The following is a 22422-nucleotide window of genomic DNA, read 5'->3' as shown; positions in this document are numbered from 1 at the left end:
TATTAAAAGCTGTTTTTAAAAACTTTTACCATTTAATTAAGCAATTATTCCGGCAGATTTCCATGTTTGGTCAAATGGAAGTGTTACCACTTTGAAAAGGGTGGGAAATATTGCCCTACATTGAAAAAAAGATAGAAAAAATAGGCAACAAATGCCTTTTTTTGGCAGCTCTCCGGGGCAGCTCTAGACAGTGGTCAATAGGAACCAGTGCACCTACAGAAATGGTCTTGGCCTCTGTTACGACCTCTTTACTGAAGACATTTTATTTTTAAGACTTGAACTTTATTGTTTTCAAATAATAACAAAAAAGAGCAACTCATATAATATCAGATGCAGAATTTGGCAGCTGACTTCAAATTAACTGAAACGTTAACACATAGAACAAAGTGAAAATAATAAAGAATAAAGGAGTGCATAAATGGTCTAATAGAATATCCAAAAATAATTATACATCCCTGTGTGAATAAGATGTAGCAAAAAAACGAAATAATTAAATAATAAAAGTAAATAAATAAATAGAAATAATAAAATATGGTTGATGCCAAACAAATATGAACATAAAATATTTGAGCTGGAAAACGTCATTCATTGAATATAAGCCAGATAGGGGCCGCATTTGAGGTTTAATTATCCAGTCTGTTCAATAGGTTAATATGGCGGTCTGCGCCCTTTCATATCCAAAGAGCCATTTTGCCCCGAGTCCAACCAAGTAAAAGTTATTTAGAGGCTCAAGGGGATGACTTTTTAGAAAAACAACCTATTTGTTTTATTGTTGTCTCGTATATGAAATTGGTTACCATCTTAAACAACCAACAATTTGTTTGTTTATCTTTTAAAATAATATAAAAACACATAGATCCCAAGCTAATTAAAAGCCACCAACCTTTAAAGACTGGTTTATATTTTATAGCACATTATTTAGCTCTTTATATACATTTTAGCCACGAGTAAGAGCCGCTGTAGAGGGTCCAAGAGCCACCTGTGGGTCTGGAGCTGCAGGTTGCAGACCACTGGTCTAAGATAACCTCTCTAAAGAGGCTGGTTCACTAAGAGAAGTCTGCCAGTGAGTAAACATTGGAGCCAAAGGAGACTTCTATTCCATTACTAATAATTTCCTTCCCAGCATATTTGCAGTTTGGGCCCACTGTGATAGAAATGAAGGTAAAGCATTCATAATGGAGAGGTCACCAAGAATATAAAGTCTATTGCATAAGCGAATATCTTTGTCAAAGATCTCCCCCACTACCCTTTGAACTGATGCCCAGGAGGTCGAAACTTCTGGACACTCCCACAGGATATGTACTGAAGACATAATACTAAATCCATTTCTCAGGATGATATGCACTAGCACAGAGTGGTTACTTGGACCTATTTAACGCTACTGTCAGCACGGCCTACTATGTTTTTTCCCCAGACGTGTTTCCAACCCTTACTTCCGTAAACAGTCAATGGGAAGTGGACGCCATATGGGCACTCTGAAAGAGAGGATGGTGTGCTAACACTATGGCATAGAACACTATAGCTGTGTGCGAACATCCGCCTTAACCCCTAGATCCCTCAATCACTACATATAGCTGGGACTATATACTGGACTTTATAGTGAACTCAGTTTACTGACCGACAGATTATCACAACTTTTTTCATCTTTGTTGGTCATGTAACTCCTCCTCCACCACGCAGTGCCTACGCCATCTTTGTTATTAGTCGCCGCTGTCGGGTAGTGACAGCCTATGGTGACAGAGGGTCGCAGCAAATCTCACAATGCTTTGCAAGGAGAGCTTTCCACGCAAAGCATTCTGGGATATATCTGATTGTCTAGTTACCAGGATGATCACTACTTTTTCATCCACTAGACATTCAGCCACTCATTTGAAATGGCGTAAAGAGTATATAGTGCCCTATATAGCCCTTAGGTCGGACGTTCGGACACAGCCTATGGCTCGCTAACAAAGCTAAAGTTTAACATCTGATTACGGGTCTTTATTCAGTATTAAATCCAGTCTTACCTTTTCCACAGTAAATGGCATCCACCATGTTGGTGCGTTGATTGGTATTGACCAATTTTAAGGGTTTATTCATTTATGAAAATGTGTTTGACAATTAGATTAGCTAGGTCACAAGCCAACCTTTATATTATTTAAATAATCATACGGTTTGGTTAACCTCTTAAAACCCACCGAATCGCCGGCGAACCGGTGGATGTTAAGTGGGGATAATAATTCAGAATGCATAAAATTTTACCGGTAAACTTTTTACCCGCAGGTGGAGCCATTGCGCGCAGCTCCAAGCTGACACCAAAAGTTCAAAGCCCCACAGCTCTGGAACTGTTATAGCTAGAGGTCTGAAATTTTCTGCATTTGTTGTTTACATGATTTAGAACAATTATAATACAACAAAACCTGCCTTTTCTCAACAATGTCTTTATTACTGCTGTTCAAACAAGACCTATCATTTCCGAGAATAAAAAAACAACAACTTTGAGTCATGTTTGTACTGATGCAGGTTGGTCTGTGATCTACTCACATAATTTTATTTCTTTTTATTTATATATTAGGAAACTAGAGGGTGTCAGCTTTCAAATAATGTATTGCACGTGTAATTTGGGGTTCCAGTTCCTAAGTTATTTGCTTTTCCATTTCGGAATGCAAAATAGGCGAGGATTACCCAAAATGATGTGGATGTTAACAGGTTAAGACTTACTGTTTGTGGCTGACTTTGAGAAAATTATTTAGCAAATGTTTCAAAAAGATCATGTTGAAAGTGTAAAAAATTTTAAATTCACCAAGGATTTTGTAATGCTAGGTTATTATGCTACTTACAGTTTAATTATTTATGACATGAGTGCATGAAGGCCTTTCTGTTTTCAAAATAAAAGAATAGGTAATTGTTGGTGTTGTAAACTGGATTCAACAAATGAAAAGTTGGCAAGCATCAACAGGATTAACTGAGCGGACTTAGTGAACAACCCTTGTTTTGTTTTTGAGAAACAGTTTTTTTTTGTGATATGTTTTTAGTTGGTGTGTGTGTGCCTTTTTAAATGGCCCATTAACCTCTTCTCATTCATCCAATACAACCACAGCATGAGAATGAGGCACCAGGGTTTAATAGAAACGGGTCACAGGAGAACTTTTACTAGTTTTACTTTTACAGACTTTCTCATTTAAAGGGCTTTTGAACTGCAGCAGCCCAATTTTCTTCCAGAGTGATAAGACAGTCCTCTATCTGGAGCTTTCCATTGTGTGTTTCAGGGACTGATCACGTTCTCTTCCTGCTTGAGTCGGCCCCCTTTTTTTCCGTCTTCATATGGAACTCATTTGTGAGTCAAACGCTGACAGCAGTATTGGCCGAATGCACTCAGTGCTGCTGTAAGCAGTCCTGGGACACTTTTCTCCCACCAGCCGGAGAAAGGCGAAGCATTAGTCAGACATGGAACCATCTGCTAAACCAGTCAATTAACAAATCAGGCAGTCATATGTTTACACAGGGCTGCAGCAGGATGTAAGAGGATCTATGCTTGTTGTGATTCAGGGTTTGGTTAACAATGAATTCAACCAGACAAACTTTGTGGATCTATGTGAAACTTACAGATATAAACCTTCATTAAATCATAGAAACACATTATTTTTAAAGTTATTTCCTTTGCAATACCTTTTGTTATGAAAGTTCAGTTAAAGTTTGCATGCAGTTAATCAACATGTACAAATACTTCAATGTTGTCTTTGAAGTAACTGTACAGTATTTGCAAAATTTAAAAGTGACTTGAGTCGTAAACCACAAGTAGTTCTAGTGACTCTGTTCTGTAAAGCTGTTGTGAATGTTCCTGTTTCGGCTGTATGTATTTTTTTCTTTTTTTAAATTAATTATGCCATTATCTGGCAATGGCCTTGTAAGAAGAAAGCTGCATTGTCAGAAGCAGTTTATTTTCGTTTTAGAAATTCCTTTCAGATAGACAATTAGGACAGCTTCTCTCAAAGGCTAAGAAAAGTATGTGAAAATCAAATAATAAAAAACTGTTAGTGTTTTTATTTTATAACAATGTTCAAAATTATTGATACCCGCCTCAATTCTCAATGGAAAAAAAAAAAGTCTAAAGTGACTATAGTTGGCCATGTTGCTTTGTTTTGTTTAATTATCTTTGTCTCTGAGCCTGGGATTATTTCTTCCCATAACCCTGATATTTGGTTTCTTAAAAGAGTTTATTCTGGCCTCTTTAAGCATGTAATATTACATTCATTAAGACGAATTATGTTGTGTTATGTCAAATTAAAAGACAACTGTCAACCAAAACCTCACAGGAGTACAAATAATTATGAGCTCAGCTTTTTTGCTCTACAGTTTAACGTTTCAATGTTATTTTGGACCAGTACCTTTTATAACAAAAGAAAAAAGCTGCAAATTATCTTACAGTTATGAGCTTAGAGACCTTGAATCCAGCAGAAAATGAAGAACCTCTAAGACCCTCCCCACCTGAGATTTAGATTCTTACTTATCCCAAAAAAGGCCATCAAAACATGTTGTTTAGCTGGTGGTTTATAGACTTAGAAAGGTGGCCAAGGTACAGCATAATATAACATCTATATTAATAAAGAGCTTAAAGCAACCATAGCTGAAACAAAGATCTTCTAACTCTAACAGGATATTCTAACTGGTATTAAATTAGATTGGGATAAGGTTTTAAGATATCTAGTTTCATCCTCTATGTATATAAGATGTTGCCTCATACAATTCAACGTTGTGCATCTTATTAAATTAAAGATGTACATTCAGATTTATCCAGCCTGTGAAAGTTGCAAGTGTGTTGAAAGATGCCACTTTGTTTCATATATTTTGAAATTGTTCCCATATATAATAATTCTTGGGGGCATTTTGGGCTGTTTTCTTGCACATTTAGAATAAAATATCATTCAGTTTGTTGTCTTATTAGATTAAAAGTGCATTTTTTCATCTAAATTATATTAGATATTAAATAAATGCTTTACATTTTGGGAGCCTTTTATTTTTAGTTTTGACCAACCATCTACACAGGTGTAAGACTGATTCTTAGTTTAGTTCATAAATAGCTAGTTGATTTATGGCCTTTTTTTGTATTGATATGAAATTTTATTTTTTGTTACATTTATTTCGTTTTTTCATTTTCTCTAGTATCTTTGTGTTGTAATATTTGAAAAGCAATAAAGATATTGAACACCAAAATAACAAGAATATACAATAAAAAAGGAAAGCAAGATTTTAGAAGAAGTAGTAAAACCATTTTAAAACAAAGAAAGTCAAATTAAGTATGATGAGTGCTGAAAGCCAAATAAGAGAAAAGGTTTAAGCCTTTATTGGTATAATAAAAGAAAATACAGGTTTTACAGCATTTGACCCTCTTGGTCGCTGATAAGAGACAATCGAGGAAAATTAGTTTGATTTAATAATCTCTGGACACCTTAGTAATGTTTCACTGTGTGATATTTATCAGATTTCTAAAGACTAAATATGCTTTGCAAACAAAAAATTAGCTTTACATATTTTAACTTCTCAATAGATATTTAATATCAGCAACTATAAAATTATAAAACAAATTCAAATAAATAGTGATAATTTAATTTGACCTTGCTTTTATTCAGTTTTAATGTTTTAGGTTTGACAAAAGGATATATTCAACAACTGTTAGATATGGATGAATGATGAAAATTAGGTGTTTAATTAGCCTATATTGAAAGTATTGTATTAAATATTTTGATGTTGAAAGAACATTTCAATACTGAAACCTTGGAGAAAGTAGATTTGTTTATCGATGGAGATGGTTTGACTGCATGAAGAGGGGAAAAAACAGATGAGAGAGAAGGTGAGAGAAACTGATCTTGAAAGAGAAAAAGGAAAGAGAGCCCTTCTTGTTTTTTTAACCCAGATTCAGCACTGAAATATGGCCACCATGTGGACCCTCTCAAGTCATGGAGCTCCTCTGCGGGCTCGTCCAATCAGATGAGGCCTAGATGTCCTGGAGGAGGGATGTGGGCAGGGTCCTGAAGTCTGAGCAGCAGGGGAAGGTTTCAAAACTGTGAGCAGGGGAGGAAAGTCATTGTAGAAGAGCCACATCTCAAGGAGAACCAGACTGCCTATAGACCAATGGAGACAGGTTGGACCGTTACCTTATTTTATTTGAATTTCTCTGCCTTAAATTCTCATTCAACTAAAACATCTTTCTGGGAGGCTGTTATTGAAACAGCACGGCTGATGTCATATAAAGTATACTCCTTCAGTTTGAGCTGCAGTCTCTTTGTAGTGTCTCCGGGATGTTGAGCAGATGTGCAGAAGTGTGGAAAAGCTGACTGGTGATGTCACTAGTAAGACCACTATCTGTAGTTTCCCCTAAATAATGCCAGGACCAAGACTTTAATGCTCTATAACTAAACATGGGCTACGGTTAGACATGAAGCTGGGTCTTTATATGAGAAAGACTTCCTTCGTTGTTAATCTTATAACTAATTTAAGAGACTCTTAATAGATTTAGCTGAAAGTTACCCCTGGTCTGATGCCCTCATTGACCAGAAGCGTCCTGCATTCCCTCCTATACTGCCTTCAGGGGCCTCTCATTCAAACACATCCTCTGAGATTATAAACACTCCCTTTGTTTTATATCGTTGCTTTCCTGCTTAGTACAAAGGATTGGATGTAAAGGGGCAGAAATCCAGTCAACACAGTGGCGCTGGGTAAGTTTTAGATATAGATGTTGGATTTCTGTGCCCTGATGGATAAAATCAGTCCAGCTCTTCCAGCAGCTCTAAACAAACACTCACCATGGTGACGCATGACTCCAGTCCTGACAAGTCCATAGATATGCAGATTGCTTCCTGTCGGTCGCACTGTGGAAAGAGGCTTCCTGCTGTTCTGCTGCAGTGGGAAGAGTTGATCTGTGTGGAAGCTCTATAAAGGGACGATTTCAGAGTGAAAGAAACCAGAGCTTTCGGGTTTATGGACATCTGTACTGTAAGACTGGGCTTGTTCCATAAACTCAGTATTATGTATAGCTTCCTCTAGCGAACTGCATGCATTTTCACACCAGTACTCTTTATTTGGGCACCTAATTTTGAATCAGTTACCACCTGCATGCTTTAAATTCATATTTGATATTAATCATATTGACTGCTGCTGGACAGCACTTCCTGAAACAGGCTTGTATGATGATGTTTTAATCCAATTTTTAATAGTAATGGAACTTGTGCCACATTTTTTTCACACCTAGTGGGAAGTGATTGTCTTCTTAATCAACTAATTATAAACATTTTGCAATGATCTGGCTCAGCTGTACCTGCAACAAAGCAAAAATATTAGCAAAGTACTTATTCCCAGCATCTTATGAGATATATTAAAACTTATAAAGTATATCAAAGTATATGTCCTCTGAGTATAACCCCGGATATCTTTGGTGTCAGTGAATTTTCACAAATCCATTTAACAGGACCTATCCAGTGTCTTTAAAAATGAATGAACCTTTTCTTCTTCTTGACCATAACAGAAATCCATCATTGTAAAATCTGATGGATGTTTGGTAGTTTTCTACTCTTCTATTGGAGATGAAAGGCCGCTCTCAATACCTGTGATCTGATTATCTGATCAGTTGAATTAGGAACCGTTCAAGTCAGCTGACGTTGGTTTGAAATTAAACTAAAAGTCATGGTACTTTGTTTATATCCAGTTAAAATTACCGTAACACTTTAGTAAAATTACTCTTTTTTTTGTTGTGATTGTGCTGCTCAGTGGGTTGTGGGTAGCACTGCTGCCTTGCAGCAAGAATATTCTGGGTTTGATTCCCGGCCCGGGGGCTTTCTACATGGAGTTGCATGTTCTCCCTAAGCATGCGTGGGTTCTCTCCGGGTACTCCGGCTTCCTCCCACAGTCCAAAAACATGACTGTTAGGTTAATTGGCTTCTCTAAACTCTCCATAGGTGTGAATGTGAATTGTTGTTTGTTCTGTTTGTCTCTGTGTTGCCCTGCGATAGACTAGCGACCTATCCAGGGTGTACCCCACCTTTTGCCAATAGACAGCTGGAGATAGGCACCAGCACCCCTTGTGACTCTGCACAAGATAAGCATGACGGAAAATGGATGGATAGATGCAGTAATTGTTATCTATGGGATATATCACTGTATCATTAGCGTAATGCTTACCTTTGTACTCTTTAATGTTCTATTTCTGTTCAACATCTTGCTTAATAAATAATAATAGGTCAAGAAAAGCAGACTGGAGTTTTGTCCATTTTTGAAACTCCTTATTGCATTCTGTTTCTGCATCCATCTCAGGTTTCCTGCAAGCAGTTGCCTTCCAACTTTGGGGGGGGCACATGTGTCAGATGTTGAGAGTGTTTTAAGCACTGGCGGTCATGGGGATTAGAGTTGGAGGTCAGTGGGGTAGTTGCTGCTGTCTGAGGATTTTAAACCCTTCTTTGGATGTAAACTGAACCTCAAATAATCTTCTGTCTCCCCCCTGGTTTCTCAGAGAGTATTAGGGACATCATAAATCCAAACTGAGCGCGACTTAGATGGTCCTCCCTATCTTGGGGAACTAAAGTTCACGGTAACGGCTTAGAGCTGTCTGTCTGGGAACTCCTGGCAGACGTCTGGGCACATGTAGTCACAAATACCAGCCACATGAATGGAACTATACTAGTTTTACGTCTTCTAATCCACTATCGAGACAAACCTGAAAGAAGCTGGGAATCAAAAGCTGGTATTGTGTATCTAGCTGGCACGCGATTCAAACCCAAGGTTAAAGGTTAAGTGTCCAGGTCATGAACGCTCCGTATCCCCCCAGCTGGTTCAGATTTTTCTTTTTTTCTTTTCAGCTTCGGTGTGTTTTTTTGTTCTATTGCTGTCCGTGAGGAATTAGTCTTTGCAACCGGCCAGCAAGTGTTTGACCCTGAACCTTTGGTTGGCCCGTTTGTCACATACCCTATCGTCAGCCTTCACTCTTATCAAAACAGAACGGAGACATCAGCTTTATGACTGTGGAGTCTGAAAAAGTCCCGCCTTTGTTCGCAGATCTAGTCATGGAACGAGAAAACTTGTGATTCATGAAGTTAACTTTAGTCCAACTCCTCAGTCGGCTGTCTGCGCCTGCTCTTATGAGCTCATCTGTTTTACACAATTTAAACATCCACAGTGGTCGCTTGTGCGCAGGCACACTAAGTCATGCACCACCCTTTAAAAAAACCACAGATCTGGGTCACTCTGTCTACTGGAAAAAACAAAACAAAAAAAACGCCGGTGTTGATATCTCCACAGGATGACGTAGATCAGAACGGTTGTATGTGTGTAATGCCCCTAAACACACATGCACACTTGAGATGTGACCACAAGGGGACCAGCATTCCTCCCATCCCTTGTTGGGAGGGCTCACCAGGGACAGAGGGATGGAAACCTCTCAGTGCGGCCGGCACACGTGTCAACAGCGGTCCCCCGCTCCCTCTGCTGCCCTGCCAAACTCTGGTCGGAGAATGAGTAACAGACTCCCAAGAGGCAGCAGGGAAACCGAGGCAGGAAAAAAAAAAAGTCAAAGAGAAGAAACAGATTTGAGATTTGGCCCAGAGCTGTATTTATAACATGAGCGCAAAGGCTTGTATAAGCACCTTTTAATCTTCTCTGGCATCCCTGCTGCTCTTTTAATGTGTGCTCAGCTTACATTTGTTAATGCCTCCCATAGATAAAATCTCATACTTTTGTCAACTCACTGAAAGTTTGTTTGTTTTGTCCTCTGAGACCTTTTGGGGATTCTTCATCGGGTTTCAATAGAGACCCCATGAATGACGAGGGTCTTTATTCCCACTCCAATTAACTGGAATCCGTCATCTTAGTCATTTGACTAAAAAGCCATTTTGCAGTCTAATAAATCAAGTTAAACTACTTAATCTATGAGATTTAATACAAATTGTTGATTTAGGGAAAGTAACTCTGGGGAAAGTTTATGTTACAGTTGGAAGAGGATATGAAGCTCAGATCTGGAAAGAAGTCCTACTTTTTATAGCTGAATATGCCGCTGCTTTGTCAAGAATTCCTGTGTTTTACTGAACAGTTGCCAAAGATGATAGATTTGGTTGTAGAATGGGTGAAGCAGCGCTTACCAGAAAATCAAGAGCTTTTCCAAAATCCCCAGCCATACTGAGCCATGTGCAAATGGGGGCTAAACGACCCATTTATATAAGAGCATTAGGAGATACTAAGCAGTTCAGTTTCATGGGCTTTAAAGAAAGAATTCAAACTTTTATCTGACTAATTTATCTGCCTTTATGATACAGATTTCCATTCTTGAGCTGGTAGATTAAACATACCTTTCACATGATTTGCTCCTTGGTTATCAGGTGTTTGCTTTTTTCTCTGTCTATTTGACCTCTATAATGCTATATAGCCTTGTCCAATGCTTGATTGCAATATAAGACAATAAGATGTGTCATTAACTATAACATAAACTCATTAGCTATGACATTACTAGTTAAAATCATTTGAAAATGCCAGCCTGACAGACTCATACTATGTATATTCAATACACAGCTCCTCTGTCATTGCAGAATTACCCATAATGCAACAATGCTTTCTTATAACCATAACAATCAAGATGGCTGCCACAACGGAAATATGATTTAATGACGGCCTTCATTATGTCCTGAAAGATATGGATATATCTTTAAAGCCTCAAACTGCCTGCTCTAAGGGGGTTTCTTCGGTACAAAGACATTTTTGCACCACATCTGTAGTTAATTGATTAGTTCTGACCTGTTTCTGCTGACCCTGTTAGTAGCCTAGCCTGTAGTACTAGTGGGAAGCTCTAAAGGAAGCATATGGAAAAAGTTGTAATGCATTTTTGTGCATAGTTGTATTTTGAGTGACAATTACAACAAATAATAAAGTAAGACCTTATGCAGACGATACTCCGTTTTGCTCTATTCAAAGGGTAAATGGCATTGAACTACGTTTTGGCCAAACCAAGCCAAATTTTGTTTTCAATTGTGTTTCTAACCTGGTTAAACCCTTATTTATAGATAATTATTTTGAGTCTCATTTGAAACACTTTAGATAATACTCTACTTTTAACTAGCTAACCCAGACCCATGGTAATTCTTCTGTCTGCACAGAAACATGGTGGGACCAAATATTTCAACGTAATTAATGATCTGCTAATTATTTATATGTTTGCTGTTTCCTACATAAGAGATTTTTGTATTTTGTTTTCTGCTTTCTTTAATTAGTTTTAAAGAGCACGTCTGTTTGCTTTATTAGTTTCTTTGATTTGGTCACCACAACAAGCTAATATTATACACTGAGTAAACGCATGTTTTTCAGTCCAATCTCAAACATCTGCTGTGATTTATGATCATTGACTATGCATTTCTCTAGGTGCTCAACTGCATTTGCTTTCCAGTACCTTGGTTAGAGGATAATATTTAAAGGACGGTAAAATGCGGCGCTTTTGGATATTGTAGCAACATTATCTTGACTTTTACTATTAAGTATATCTGTTCAATTATTTTCTGCAACTGACTGCTAAGTATGATATGTAACAACACCAACTCATTGCATTTAGACTTAGACCAGAGAAAACATCAAAAAAAAAAAACATTGTCCAGCCTCCATCCAGAGGAAGCCTAGTTTGGGTGCATAGGAACAGTTTTTAGGTTAGGGGTTCAATTACAAGGAAGCCAAAACCGACAACATTTCAAATCAGCTCTCATAGTGGAGAGCATTGAAGCCGCCTTGCAGCATTTTCCTCATGCCATATTCGTAACCAGCTACAAGCTAGCATCTCTGCACAAGAAAACCAATACAGCCCTCGCCGCACTCAAACAACATCTGCGAACTTCCATATTGTGGTTCGGTTTTTGAATCGATATACAGGCTATTAAATGTATTGCGAATTTTACACTTACTTCTTGCTGCTTCTAGGTAGCCGGTTCACTAAAACAAATTTTTCCTCTCTTCTTCTTAACATCCTACCTTTTCCTTCCTTCTACCTTTTTTACCTTTATGACAGTGCCAGCACACCACCCACTGGTGGGACATGGTATTACAATGTCTATTACAGCTTTAAGGGCTTCAGTCATCGTAACACTTAAACGTTATCTGTGTGCAAAGTTTATTTTGTGAGGATGTAGTCATAGGACTATTGTCAAAAGTTACTGTAAATGACATTAAAGCACAATATCCATTCTGTCAGCTATCAAAAATTTAGGTTGCTGCTGATTGTGTAAAGGTGCATCCACTCACTTAAGGCCCACTACACCAGATAACCATAATTTAATGCCACAGCCTATCAGAGCATTGCTGCTGACTCTGTCTATCCCTTATTGACCACAGCTTACCCGTCTATTAAAGCCTACCTTTATTATCACAAAGCTTCAGTTGGGTTCACTATTTCCAGTGGATTCAAAGTCACGTGATATCTTTCCACTCAAGCCACTTTGGGATGTGGTGGAATGAGAGATTAGCATCATGGATGAGCAGCTGATAATTCCTTAACCCCTGGTTGTTGTTATCACATCAGTAGGGGAGAAAATCTCTTAGGAACATCTCCTGGTGCACGTTGAATCTTAGCCAACAAGAATTATTGTAGTTTTTAGGGATAATTGGGCGTGTTCATGTACTTGGAAGTTGTACCTAACAAAGAATTTGATTGTATTGGGATGTTGCTGTTATCTTTAAACCTGTAACGGCAAACATTCTTAGGCAGGTCTGCCTTGAAAGAGAGATCATTTCTTTAATCTTAAGCTACTTCCCGGTTAAATGAAGGTTAAGTAAATTCAATAAATATGTCACCTTTAACTCCACTGATTCAGCAGAATTGATGTCCTGAGGTTATCAGCACTCATGTGACAGCCGGACGGCGGTTATCCTATCATCCACTGACGACCTCAGGTCAGCCGTGTGGGCTGCCAGATGTGAGGCCCCGAGCTTGTTTTTCTCTCAGTCTGCATCCGCTGGTCGTCCAGTTTTTCCACGTCTATTTCAACCTCCCCATCTCCTTCTCCAAAGCACACACAAAAATAAAGGCAGACACACACAGAAACATTCCTTTTTTTTTCTTCAATCTTTACAACTTGATCCAAGGGGAGTAGGAAGCAGCCTGAGTGGCCTGATCACAAATCCTTTAACATAAACAAAGTGAAAAGAGAAGAGGCCCTCTTCAAACAAACTCATCTTTCCACAACTCATTAGACCCCCCCACCTTAAGATCTACATTAGCAGCCTCCCTTCCTCCTCTCTCTCTGCTCGTCCTGCACACTTTTTCCTCATCCTCCACACTTATTTTCCAATCATGAAAAGCTGGGCGCAGAGCTGCACTTCCTCCAAACGTGGCAGAAATCGCCGATCATCTTTGATCTCTTTGTGTGTCTGCAATTAGATTTTATACATGCAATCAAGGCAACTCACCCTGTTCTTGTGTTCTGCTGTTTTTATCTCTTAGGTGTGTCTGAAGTGACGCCAGCAGGCTGGCTCAGGAAAAACGACTTCAATACAATGTAGACACCTTAAAGCCGTCAGCTGACGAGTCTGAAGACCACGCTGACAGTAGGAGGGCGACCCCAAGGAGGACGACCGACAGCTGTGGACTGAAACAACACCGACAGAAGATAAGAAAAGTGAAATAACCGCAGGGGAGAGGAGGGAAGCAGCGGACTGTGAATCATTGACGTGAACCCTTTTGTCCTTCCCGTGAAGGGTTCAGCTTGTTCCCACGTCTCCTTGTGGAGAAGGATCATTACCTCGGCCGGTGGTATTTCAAAGAAAGGTAGCCCACACACATTTTTCTCCTCTCAGCAGTGTTGACATCTAAGCAGAGCGGCCGTCAGCATGTGCCATGTCATTGTCACTTGCCGCTCCATGCTGTGGACCCTGCTGAGCATCGTGGCTGCTTTTGGCGAACTCATCGCCTTCATGAGCACTGATTGGCTAGTAGGGTATCCCCGCACACCTGACGCCGTCTTCGGCTCACATGGGGCTACGGCAGCCGGCGAGGCCTACAGACCAACTCTGGGAATCTATGGCCGCTGCATAAAGCTACCGCAAATGCAGAGGGGGATGCTGTGCGGACCGTACGCCTTCCGCTTTGGGGAGATTGCCAGCGGGTTCTGGCAGGCGACCTCCATCTTTCTGGCTGCTGGGATCTTGCTGCTGTGTGCTGTGGCGTTCATCTCCATCTTCACCATGTGCTTCCAAAGCATCATGAAGAAGAGCATCTTTAATGTGTGCGGACTGCTGCAAGGGATCGCAGGTGAGCTGAGCTTTTTACTGCTAAAAAAAAGGGATCTAATCACTTTTATTTTTCTGTTCGCTGCTTTCATATCTGTTCATATTTGCAAAATGTTAAAGTCGGCATATCCAGGGATTGAAAACTGCAACAAGCATAAAGCAGGTTTCTTTTTATAAAAAAAAAAAACCCAGAGAAGGAAATCTTCCTGGCTTAGCTGAAGTAGCAGTTCTGATTTCTCCAGAGTGGTGCCCGACTTTACATTAGTGAATAAAGTGAATATGATTGGTCGATTATCAATGGGGCGGGATTGTTCTGGCGGAAGGTTCACAAGTAAGTTTGATTGCATCCGGTTTCTTCGAAGCATTTTGCTAACCAGTTAGGAACTTAGTGCTAGTAGGTTCCCAGTGGGTAATTCCATTGGGACCAAGTAGCACTAAATTGGTGACTTAGAAAACACTGTCAAGGAACACTATGGACAGAAGAAACATGCAAGAGGAGGAGAGTTTAGTGTCGGAGGTCTTGGATGAGTCTCCTCCATCATACATTTTATATTTAGAGGAGGAAAGCAGGACGAAGATGTGGAAGAGGACGCCAGGGCAGCAGAAGCTTGGTATGGTGTAGAAGGCTTCCAGCCGTACATGTTTGAGCCCTTGCCTCGCAACGCTGCCAGTTCTGTTAGCTCTACGCCTGCTGAAGACACAGACGTCCATCCCCGTGAACACTGGGACGCAACTCAATGGGAAAGGAAATGATTCTGATTTCTTATTTTAACCGTTGTGTATATTAGCTGCGACACATGAATCAAGATGCTATGACCGAAATAATTTGATTGACAGATGACCGTTGATATATGATTGGCTGAATTAGGGTGTACAGGCTGATGTATAACTAACTGACCTGCATAAAATATCGGAAAAAAAGACAGATTTTAAGACAGGATTTTTTTTTTTTTGAGAAATTTTTCAACATTTTGGGACAATATTGTCTGATAAAGTGTATATTTATATACATGTTCTAGCCAGAATGATTTGACATTTAAATATGATTTCTCTATGACTTTAAACAACATCTCTACGTTTCTATGATGGCTGTTTCTGACATAAATCGAACATAAATCAACAATAATTAGATTAAATTCAAATTATTCATCTAGTACCAATTAACAATATGTCACATCTCAAGGCTTTTTTTAAAAGAGATAATTCAATCAGATCAGGCTGTAAAGATTTGTTAAAAAAAAAAAAGTTTATTCTAAGGAAAACCAGCTGATTGCATCGAGTCAATAACTATGCAAGATTTGTTTCTCCTGGATGAACATGTGGCGACAGCAGACATTTGCTTACATTATGCAATCCCTCACATCAAGCATGCATGCAGCAAGAGTGGAGAGGAAACACTCCTTTTTAACAGGCAGAAATATCCAGACTCAGGTTGAGTAGCCTTCTGCTGAGGTGGACTGGGGGTTCAAAGAGGCAGAAGCAGACACACAAAAAGGAACATTGAAGCACTGATTCATAAAAACGTTCTATTTTAAAGAAGATAGCGGGAAACTAGCTCCTCAGGTGGCTCTGTCTGGGAACCAAACAGTTAATCAGATGAGCTCAGAGTTGGTGTTCATGGCAACAGGATGAAAGAGATAAGACATGGTTTGTCAGAGCAAAAGCTAAGCACATGGCATTGCCTAGGAGAGAAGTGGGAATAAACACTGAAAAACAGGTCTAACTCTGTCATCTATAATTGAAAGTGTCAATGGCAGCAGCCCACGATTGTGTCACAGGCTAGATGAAGACCAGCAGAGGGAACATAAAGTTGGAGGACTAACTTTAAATACTCCAGAATTGGAGAATAGAGATGAAATGAAGCTGAATGATGAATAGCGGTCCCTATTTCCAGTATTAAGTTGGTGAATTTTGTGCCACACGCTGTTTTTTCCAACAACCTTTCCCCTGGCCTGGCTATCTGCAGTAGTTCTTGATTTTCATAATAGCATTGTTAACTGATATTTTCTAAACAACCACTAAGTCCTGTTTTGCAGAAAAGGGGCTAAATAAAAGCCTACGCTGTATTTTGCACATAAGATAATTTATACTTTTTTTTTTAAATAATGCGTTCTTCCACCCCTACATCAAAGTTTAAGGTTGTAGCGCTGTATGACAAAATGTGAAAAACTTAAATGGTATGAAGACTTCTTCAAAGCAATATGCAGGATCAATGCTTTTTTTTTGTTTTCTACCTCTGTTTGGTTTGACTTGCACCCCTTTGTGCTCGGATATAAACAGAGTTCCCTCAGTTCATCTGAGCTGTATTGTTTCTGCTCATTCCTGTGGCCTCCAGCGTTCATCAAGGTAAATGAGAAGCTCCGCTCCAAAATAAACGCTTCATTACTGGCACCATGACTCCCACTGCTGGAATTATGTGTTTTATTCCACTGGAGCCTTTTGTCCCCAGCAGAAAGATGAAAGAAGACGAGGCAGCGGCTCTGTCGCCACCTGAAGCAACTGCCGCCCAAATATTTACCCAGTCAGCTGGAGCCCTTCCAGACATACGCATGCGTATCTGCCTTTATGTGTGAGCGGTGTACGTCTTGTGTCTGAGGGCAGATCTTGGGCCGCTTTGACGCAATGGGGTGAATTATGGAGGGGAGGAGGCCTTGAGGTCATGCCTTGAGGAGCATTCTCTCTCTTCACAGACTGTCGCTCCCAACCCCCCTGGTGATTATGGCCGTCCTCCCCCGCTGTTGTTTATCTGGTGAAGGGCCAAACAGAAAAGCTGGGCGGGTGATGAAGGACATGCTAAAGTGCTGTAAACCAAAGCCTCAGAAGCCACTGAAACCCATTCAAATGGTCCAGGACAAATACTTGTTTAAAAGTGACCTTAAAATAGCTTCATGTTGGAGAAGTTTGGACCTAAAGTGTTATTTTAATTTATGCTCATTAAACTTATTCACAACTTATGTATGTTAAGTGTTGCTTCAAAGTCTTGAGTTAAATTAGGACTGGACTTTGACTAGGGGTGTAAATCACATCCATCATGGCGATTCGATTCAGTATCGATTTTCTGACCCAACGATTCGATTATTTTCGATACTCAAGAATACACCACGATTCGATTCAATTAATCGGTTAATTTTTATTTATTTATTTATTTTTTTTTACACCTTACAGGCTAAACAAAGTTTCAATTTTGAAATAAATCAATGTAAGCTGTAATATCGTTATGCATTTTTTTTTTTTAGAAACAACAGCAAAAAACCGAAGTAGAAAAGTTGTATCAAAAAATACTGCAAAATACATAATCAGTGCAATGCGTGCAATTCAATACCTCTGCTCCAGACGGCCCCGCCCCCTTGAGAGACGCTCCGCTGCACCTCTCCCAAATTGTATCTGACCGCAAACAGTGCCGCAGACAGGAGGCCAGCTTGTTTTGTTTTTATGACCGAAATTGCGGAAAACAACTCGTGAAGTTTGACCCGCTAGAAAAGCGAGGTGCGCGAGAACGCTGGGACCCTCTTTCCACCTGGATCTCCGCTTTTTTTGGCCCACATGTCCCTCCGTCGTCAGACTAAACTCGCCCCCAATTCCTTGCCGCCTCGGCCGTATCTAGACCCACAGCGTGTAGCACAGACCACGCTTAAATACTGAGCATAATTTAAAAATGTCTGTGTCAAGCTCACTGCAACACACTGCTGTAAGAGTATAACCAGGAAGCGAGGTAGGAGGGCAAAATAGGTTTAGCGCCACCGCAGCACGGGAGGAGAATTACGCCCACGAGCAAATGGATAAAAATAGACCGGAAGAAAAAAAAAAACATGAATCGATTATCTTGCGGACGTGTCGATGCATCGGATCGTCGCTGTTGGATCGATGCATCGATACAAAACGATTATTATTTACACCCCTAACTTTGACTATACTAACAGATGAGCTTGGAATTAAGCCACTTATACGTATAAGTTAAAAAGAATATATCATGTAACCTCACCTGAGTATCTTATTGCTAGTATTCTGCAGAGGTGGAAAAAGTTCTAAAATGTGATACTCAAGTAAAAGTACCAATACTTGGATGAAATATTAGTTAAGTACAAGTAGAATTACCCATCAGAAAAATTACTCAAGTAAAAGTAATAAGTAGCTCATTTAAAATGTATTTTAAGTAAAAGTTACTTAGTTACATAAAAAAAAAACCAAACAAACTGTTGAACGGGGCAGGGGATCTCTCCCATGTAGTGAAAATAGATTAGATGTGGAGTTATTGAACGTCACCTTTGGCAGACACATCTGGCATTGCATGATGGTACTGTTGGCCCTCTTGAATTTAAATAAAAAGCAGTCTTTCAAATGTGACCAAGGATCTTCGTCCTTTTGGGCAGCAGAATTCGATGTTTCAGCTAGCATTTCTAGTGAAACGTTCTCTGAACCGTCGTCGCTCTCCTGATCCACCTCCATCTCGTTCCCAATCTCCTACAGAAAGACTTGGCCCCTGGTAGCCTAGATCTACATGCTGATCACGTCACTCACTGTAGTGCTTCCGGGCCCGATTTTTTGTCTTCCTTTCTGTTTTCCAAAGTTTTTTTTTTACTCAGTAATGGATAGAATTTGTAATGTAACGAAATACAATACTTCACTCAAAACGTAATCAAGTAAAATTTAGATTACCGATTTTAAAAACTGCTTGAAAAATACAAAATACACAAAAAACCTACTCAATAAAGTAACTTGAGTAAATGTATTTCGTTACTTTCCACCTCTGGTATTCTGTTTCTCCTCAAGGCATTTTGCAAGCTATAACTTAGACTCCTAATGTTTGTTTTTTTCCTTAAAATGCCAGACATGTCTTCCAATTGTAACAGAATATATTGTTAGTCATGCATTTATTTAAAAATGTTTTTCACGTGACAATTCTGCATAACTTTGTGTTGGTCTAGGAAATGAAATCCCTGTCAAATACACTGGAGTTTGTGGCGGTGATGTAAAGAAGGCTGGAAAAATTCAAGAGGTGTTCTAATTATTATGTTTTGCAAACAGTTACACATAAAAAAGTGACATTTAAACCAAACAGTAATCATGCCTTTGGATGATTCATTTCAGTGCTGAATGCTAACATTTAATAAATCGATAAATGTGGAAGAAAAACTGGGTGGAAAGGCAGGAAACTTTTATATCTGTAAACTTTTATACACTGAAATAATTCATCCGTATTTGGCATTTACTTAATGATATTTAGTTACTTTAACACAATTGTTTCATGTTAGCAGGGTAGTACATAAAACAATTGTGTTAAAGTAACTAAATATTAAGTCAATGCCAAATGCAGTTGCATAATTTTTTTCAGTGTAGATTTTCTCTGATCAAAGACAGGCTCAGATACATTCATGAGTCGCAATGAGAGTTGCTCTTCAATCACATGCTTTGTGCTGCAACAAAATAATTTTATAATAGCCCAGGCTGGATATTTGGCTTTTCTTCTTGATTTAATTCTTAGAGCTCATTAAATGTGGTTTGTTGGCCCTGACTTTTAAGCATTGCTGACACGTTTGATAGAGTTACAGTAGGTGTTTTTTGGAAAGGCGAGTCAAGGAGCCTGATTTATATCTCTTTTTTTGTATCTCTGCTTCTGTCTCCTTGAACCCCAGTCGGCCTCCGCAGATGGCCGCTCACACTGAGCCTGGTTCTGCTGGAGGTTTCTTCCTGTTAAAAGGGAGTTTTTCCTCTCCACTGTCGCTACAAGCATGCTTAGTGTCAGGGATTGCATTGGAGTCAATGAGTCGATGAAATCACCTGGTTTTCCTTAGAGAGAAAACTTTGAACCAATTTGACTGAATGCTCTGGTGAATTGTAAAGTACTTTGAGATGATGTGTGATGTGAATTGGCGCTATATAAATAAACTGAATTGAATTGAATCGATTTGTCAATTTGGTTGTACTTTGGATCTTTGTCCTGTTGAAGAGCCTAATTATTTACTTGTATGACCCAAAGCCTCCCCTTTAGATAAAAGAAAACTATTTAGATTATTGAAGTAATCAACTAATTTAGTAATCGATTAATTGTTAACTGGAGTGTAGAGACTCTAAAACGTGTCTTTAGGTGACATAGCGACCCATTTAGAGCAGTGATTATACCAAAATTGTAAAAAAATGTATGAACATTTTACATTATGCCAGTCAATATACTCTATCCAGAACTCCTCAAGTGGAAAAGTTTATATATATATTTACATATATATATAATTTGGAACAGATAAATCAATGCATAGATTAGGGTTAATGAGTTGCACCAGAAGTTTTCAATTACAAATTCATTGAAGACTAAAGTGATCCTCACTGGTTGATCCGGTTTATATCACTGGCCATCGTGATTAGGAATTAAATGAACTAAAGTACCGCTGCTACATTAAATGTTTGCAGGTGATTTTTCAGGGGAAGGACTTTTGGAAACTTCTGCTGGTGCACAAGTGAAAACAGGTTAGATAACACTAGACCCACAGCTGTTAGAGCGTGTTGCATCACCGAGAAACCCTCTCTCTGCAGATTTGTGTAAAAAAAGAGAGATAATTGTTGAGTCCTATTGTTGAGAGGATGAGGATGTGGAAGTGGAAGCGAGCCTAGAGGCGCTTCAAACATCAGAGGAGGCGGCCCAGTTTCCTCTGCATCCCTACAGCTGAACTCATGGAGCCGGCCTGTGGTGTCACTGGGAGATGTTTCTTTTGATTTGTTCTACCTCCATTATCAATTATCAATTAGTGAGCTTAATTGTTTTTAACAGAACCGTCAGGTTCCCAAGATGCTGTTGGGTGATATCACTCCAACTAATATCTGCCAAAGTGACTAACATGCTGATTTATTTTTGGGGTTAATGATTATTTCCAGAAAGTGTACCGTCACCAGGGTAATGAGAAAACTGGAACCAGACGGCAGATGTTTGGGAAAGCGATTGACCTCAGATGAGAAGATTGCGATGCAGCTGCCAGAGATGGTCGCGTCATTGCACTGGAGTGACTCCCAATCCCATTAACCCCATCTCCACATTACCCCCATGTCCCCCAGAACCCTGTGACACGCGTCCCGGTTTCCGCCTCGTTTCGAATCCTGCTAACAGTGATGGTTTAAGCTTGTGTGCTTTTAAGACTTGGGCGTAATTGAATGACTTGAGCAGACCTCTGCTGAGGGTCAGTCAGCTAAACTTTGCATCCTGTCGGAGTGCTTTTTAAGGCCCCCTGAAGGCTTGTTATAAAGCAGTTAGACTACCTATAAGAGAATTTATTTCAAAGTCTACTGAAACGCCTGCCTTGCAGACTTGAGTCAAGCAGGAAAAGGATTACAGACCTCGACGCCAAACAAACTCAGCTGTAAAACTGTGTCTGATTCCTGTGTGTTTGCTGCCGTGTGCCTTTATTAGCCACCATAAAGTTTCCTCCAGGCTGGAGTCATAGAAACTATTACAGCTTTGGCTACAGACTGAAAGCAAAGGGAATGAAACACCTTCTGACTGGAATTTAAGCTATTTTATTGAATTACTGTGTCACTGTCAGAGCAAATTCCACCTAACGCAGAAAAAGCAGACACATCATCTCCGACTAGGAAAACGGGAGCGTTGAGACTTTTACAGCCTTCCTGGATATATTTGTTTACACCACAGGTGTGGCTGTTCCACAGTGATGATAAAACTAGGCCCCACCGGGTTAGATAAGGAAGTTATTATTACATTCATCTTAAGGAAAGCTTGGAGCACCATAATGCTGCAAGATTATTGCATGATATTTGCTTTGATTTCCTTAGAGGAAGCTTTATCCAGGTAGTCATTTGAATTCCTTGTTTTGATTCCAGTTCCTAATGATTCTGATAAGCAGAACAATCATAAAAGTTTACATGTTATAAATTAGCTGGCCTAAAAGAGTTCTATCTGGATGAAATAGTGTCAGCTTTTCATTGAAAATTTATTCCTTTAACATCTAACTTTGTGTGAACAGTATAGAAAGATCAACCAACGGCTGCAACTAATGATTATTTTGCAAATCAATTAATGTAGATTATTTTTTCGATTAATCTATTGAAAACTGGATAGCCAAGGGTTCTTTGACTCTTGGTATTGTTGCTGCTCTAATCGGGTTATTCTTCCAGCCAAAAACTATGTTTTGAAGTAAAGGATTAGTCGATTACTAAATTAGTTGAAGATAATTTTAATAACCAGTTAAACATAAT

General features: G+C 39.3%; 1 protein-coding gene across 2 annotated transcripts in view; it reads left to right on the top strand.

Annotated features, from left to right (window-relative positions):
• The window catches only part of lhfpl2a (LHFPL tetraspan subfamily member 2a), a 77069-nt gene that overhangs the window by 46530 nt on the left and 8117 nt on the right, over nucleotides 1-22422 (top strand). The window contains exons 1-2 of one of the 2 annotated variants that reach the window (XM_038292516.1): nucleotides 5996-6121; nucleotides 13439-14245. In XM_038292516.1, coding sequence (XP_038148444.1) covers nucleotides 13825-14245 — 421 coding nt within the window. In that variant the 5' untranslated portion in view covers nucleotides 5996-6121; nucleotides 13439-13824. Of the gene's footprint in view, nucleotides 1-5995; nucleotides 6122-13438; nucleotides 14246-22422 lie in introns of those variants that run through there. The other variant, XM_038292517.1, reaches the window with a different exon arrangement.

Source organism: Cyprinodon tularosa, unplaced genomic scaffold (genome assembly GCF_016077235.1).
Source record: "Cyprinodon tularosa strain WSP-4 unplaced genomic scaffold, ASM1607723v1 ctg313, whole genome shotgun sequence".
Classification (NCBI taxonomy): Eukaryota; Metazoa; Chordata; class Actinopteri; order Cyprinodontiformes; family Cyprinodontidae; genus Cyprinodon; species Cyprinodon tularosa.
The sequence above is the reverse complement of the archived record's forward strand: the minus strand, read 5'-3'. Positions and strand labels throughout refer to the sequence as shown.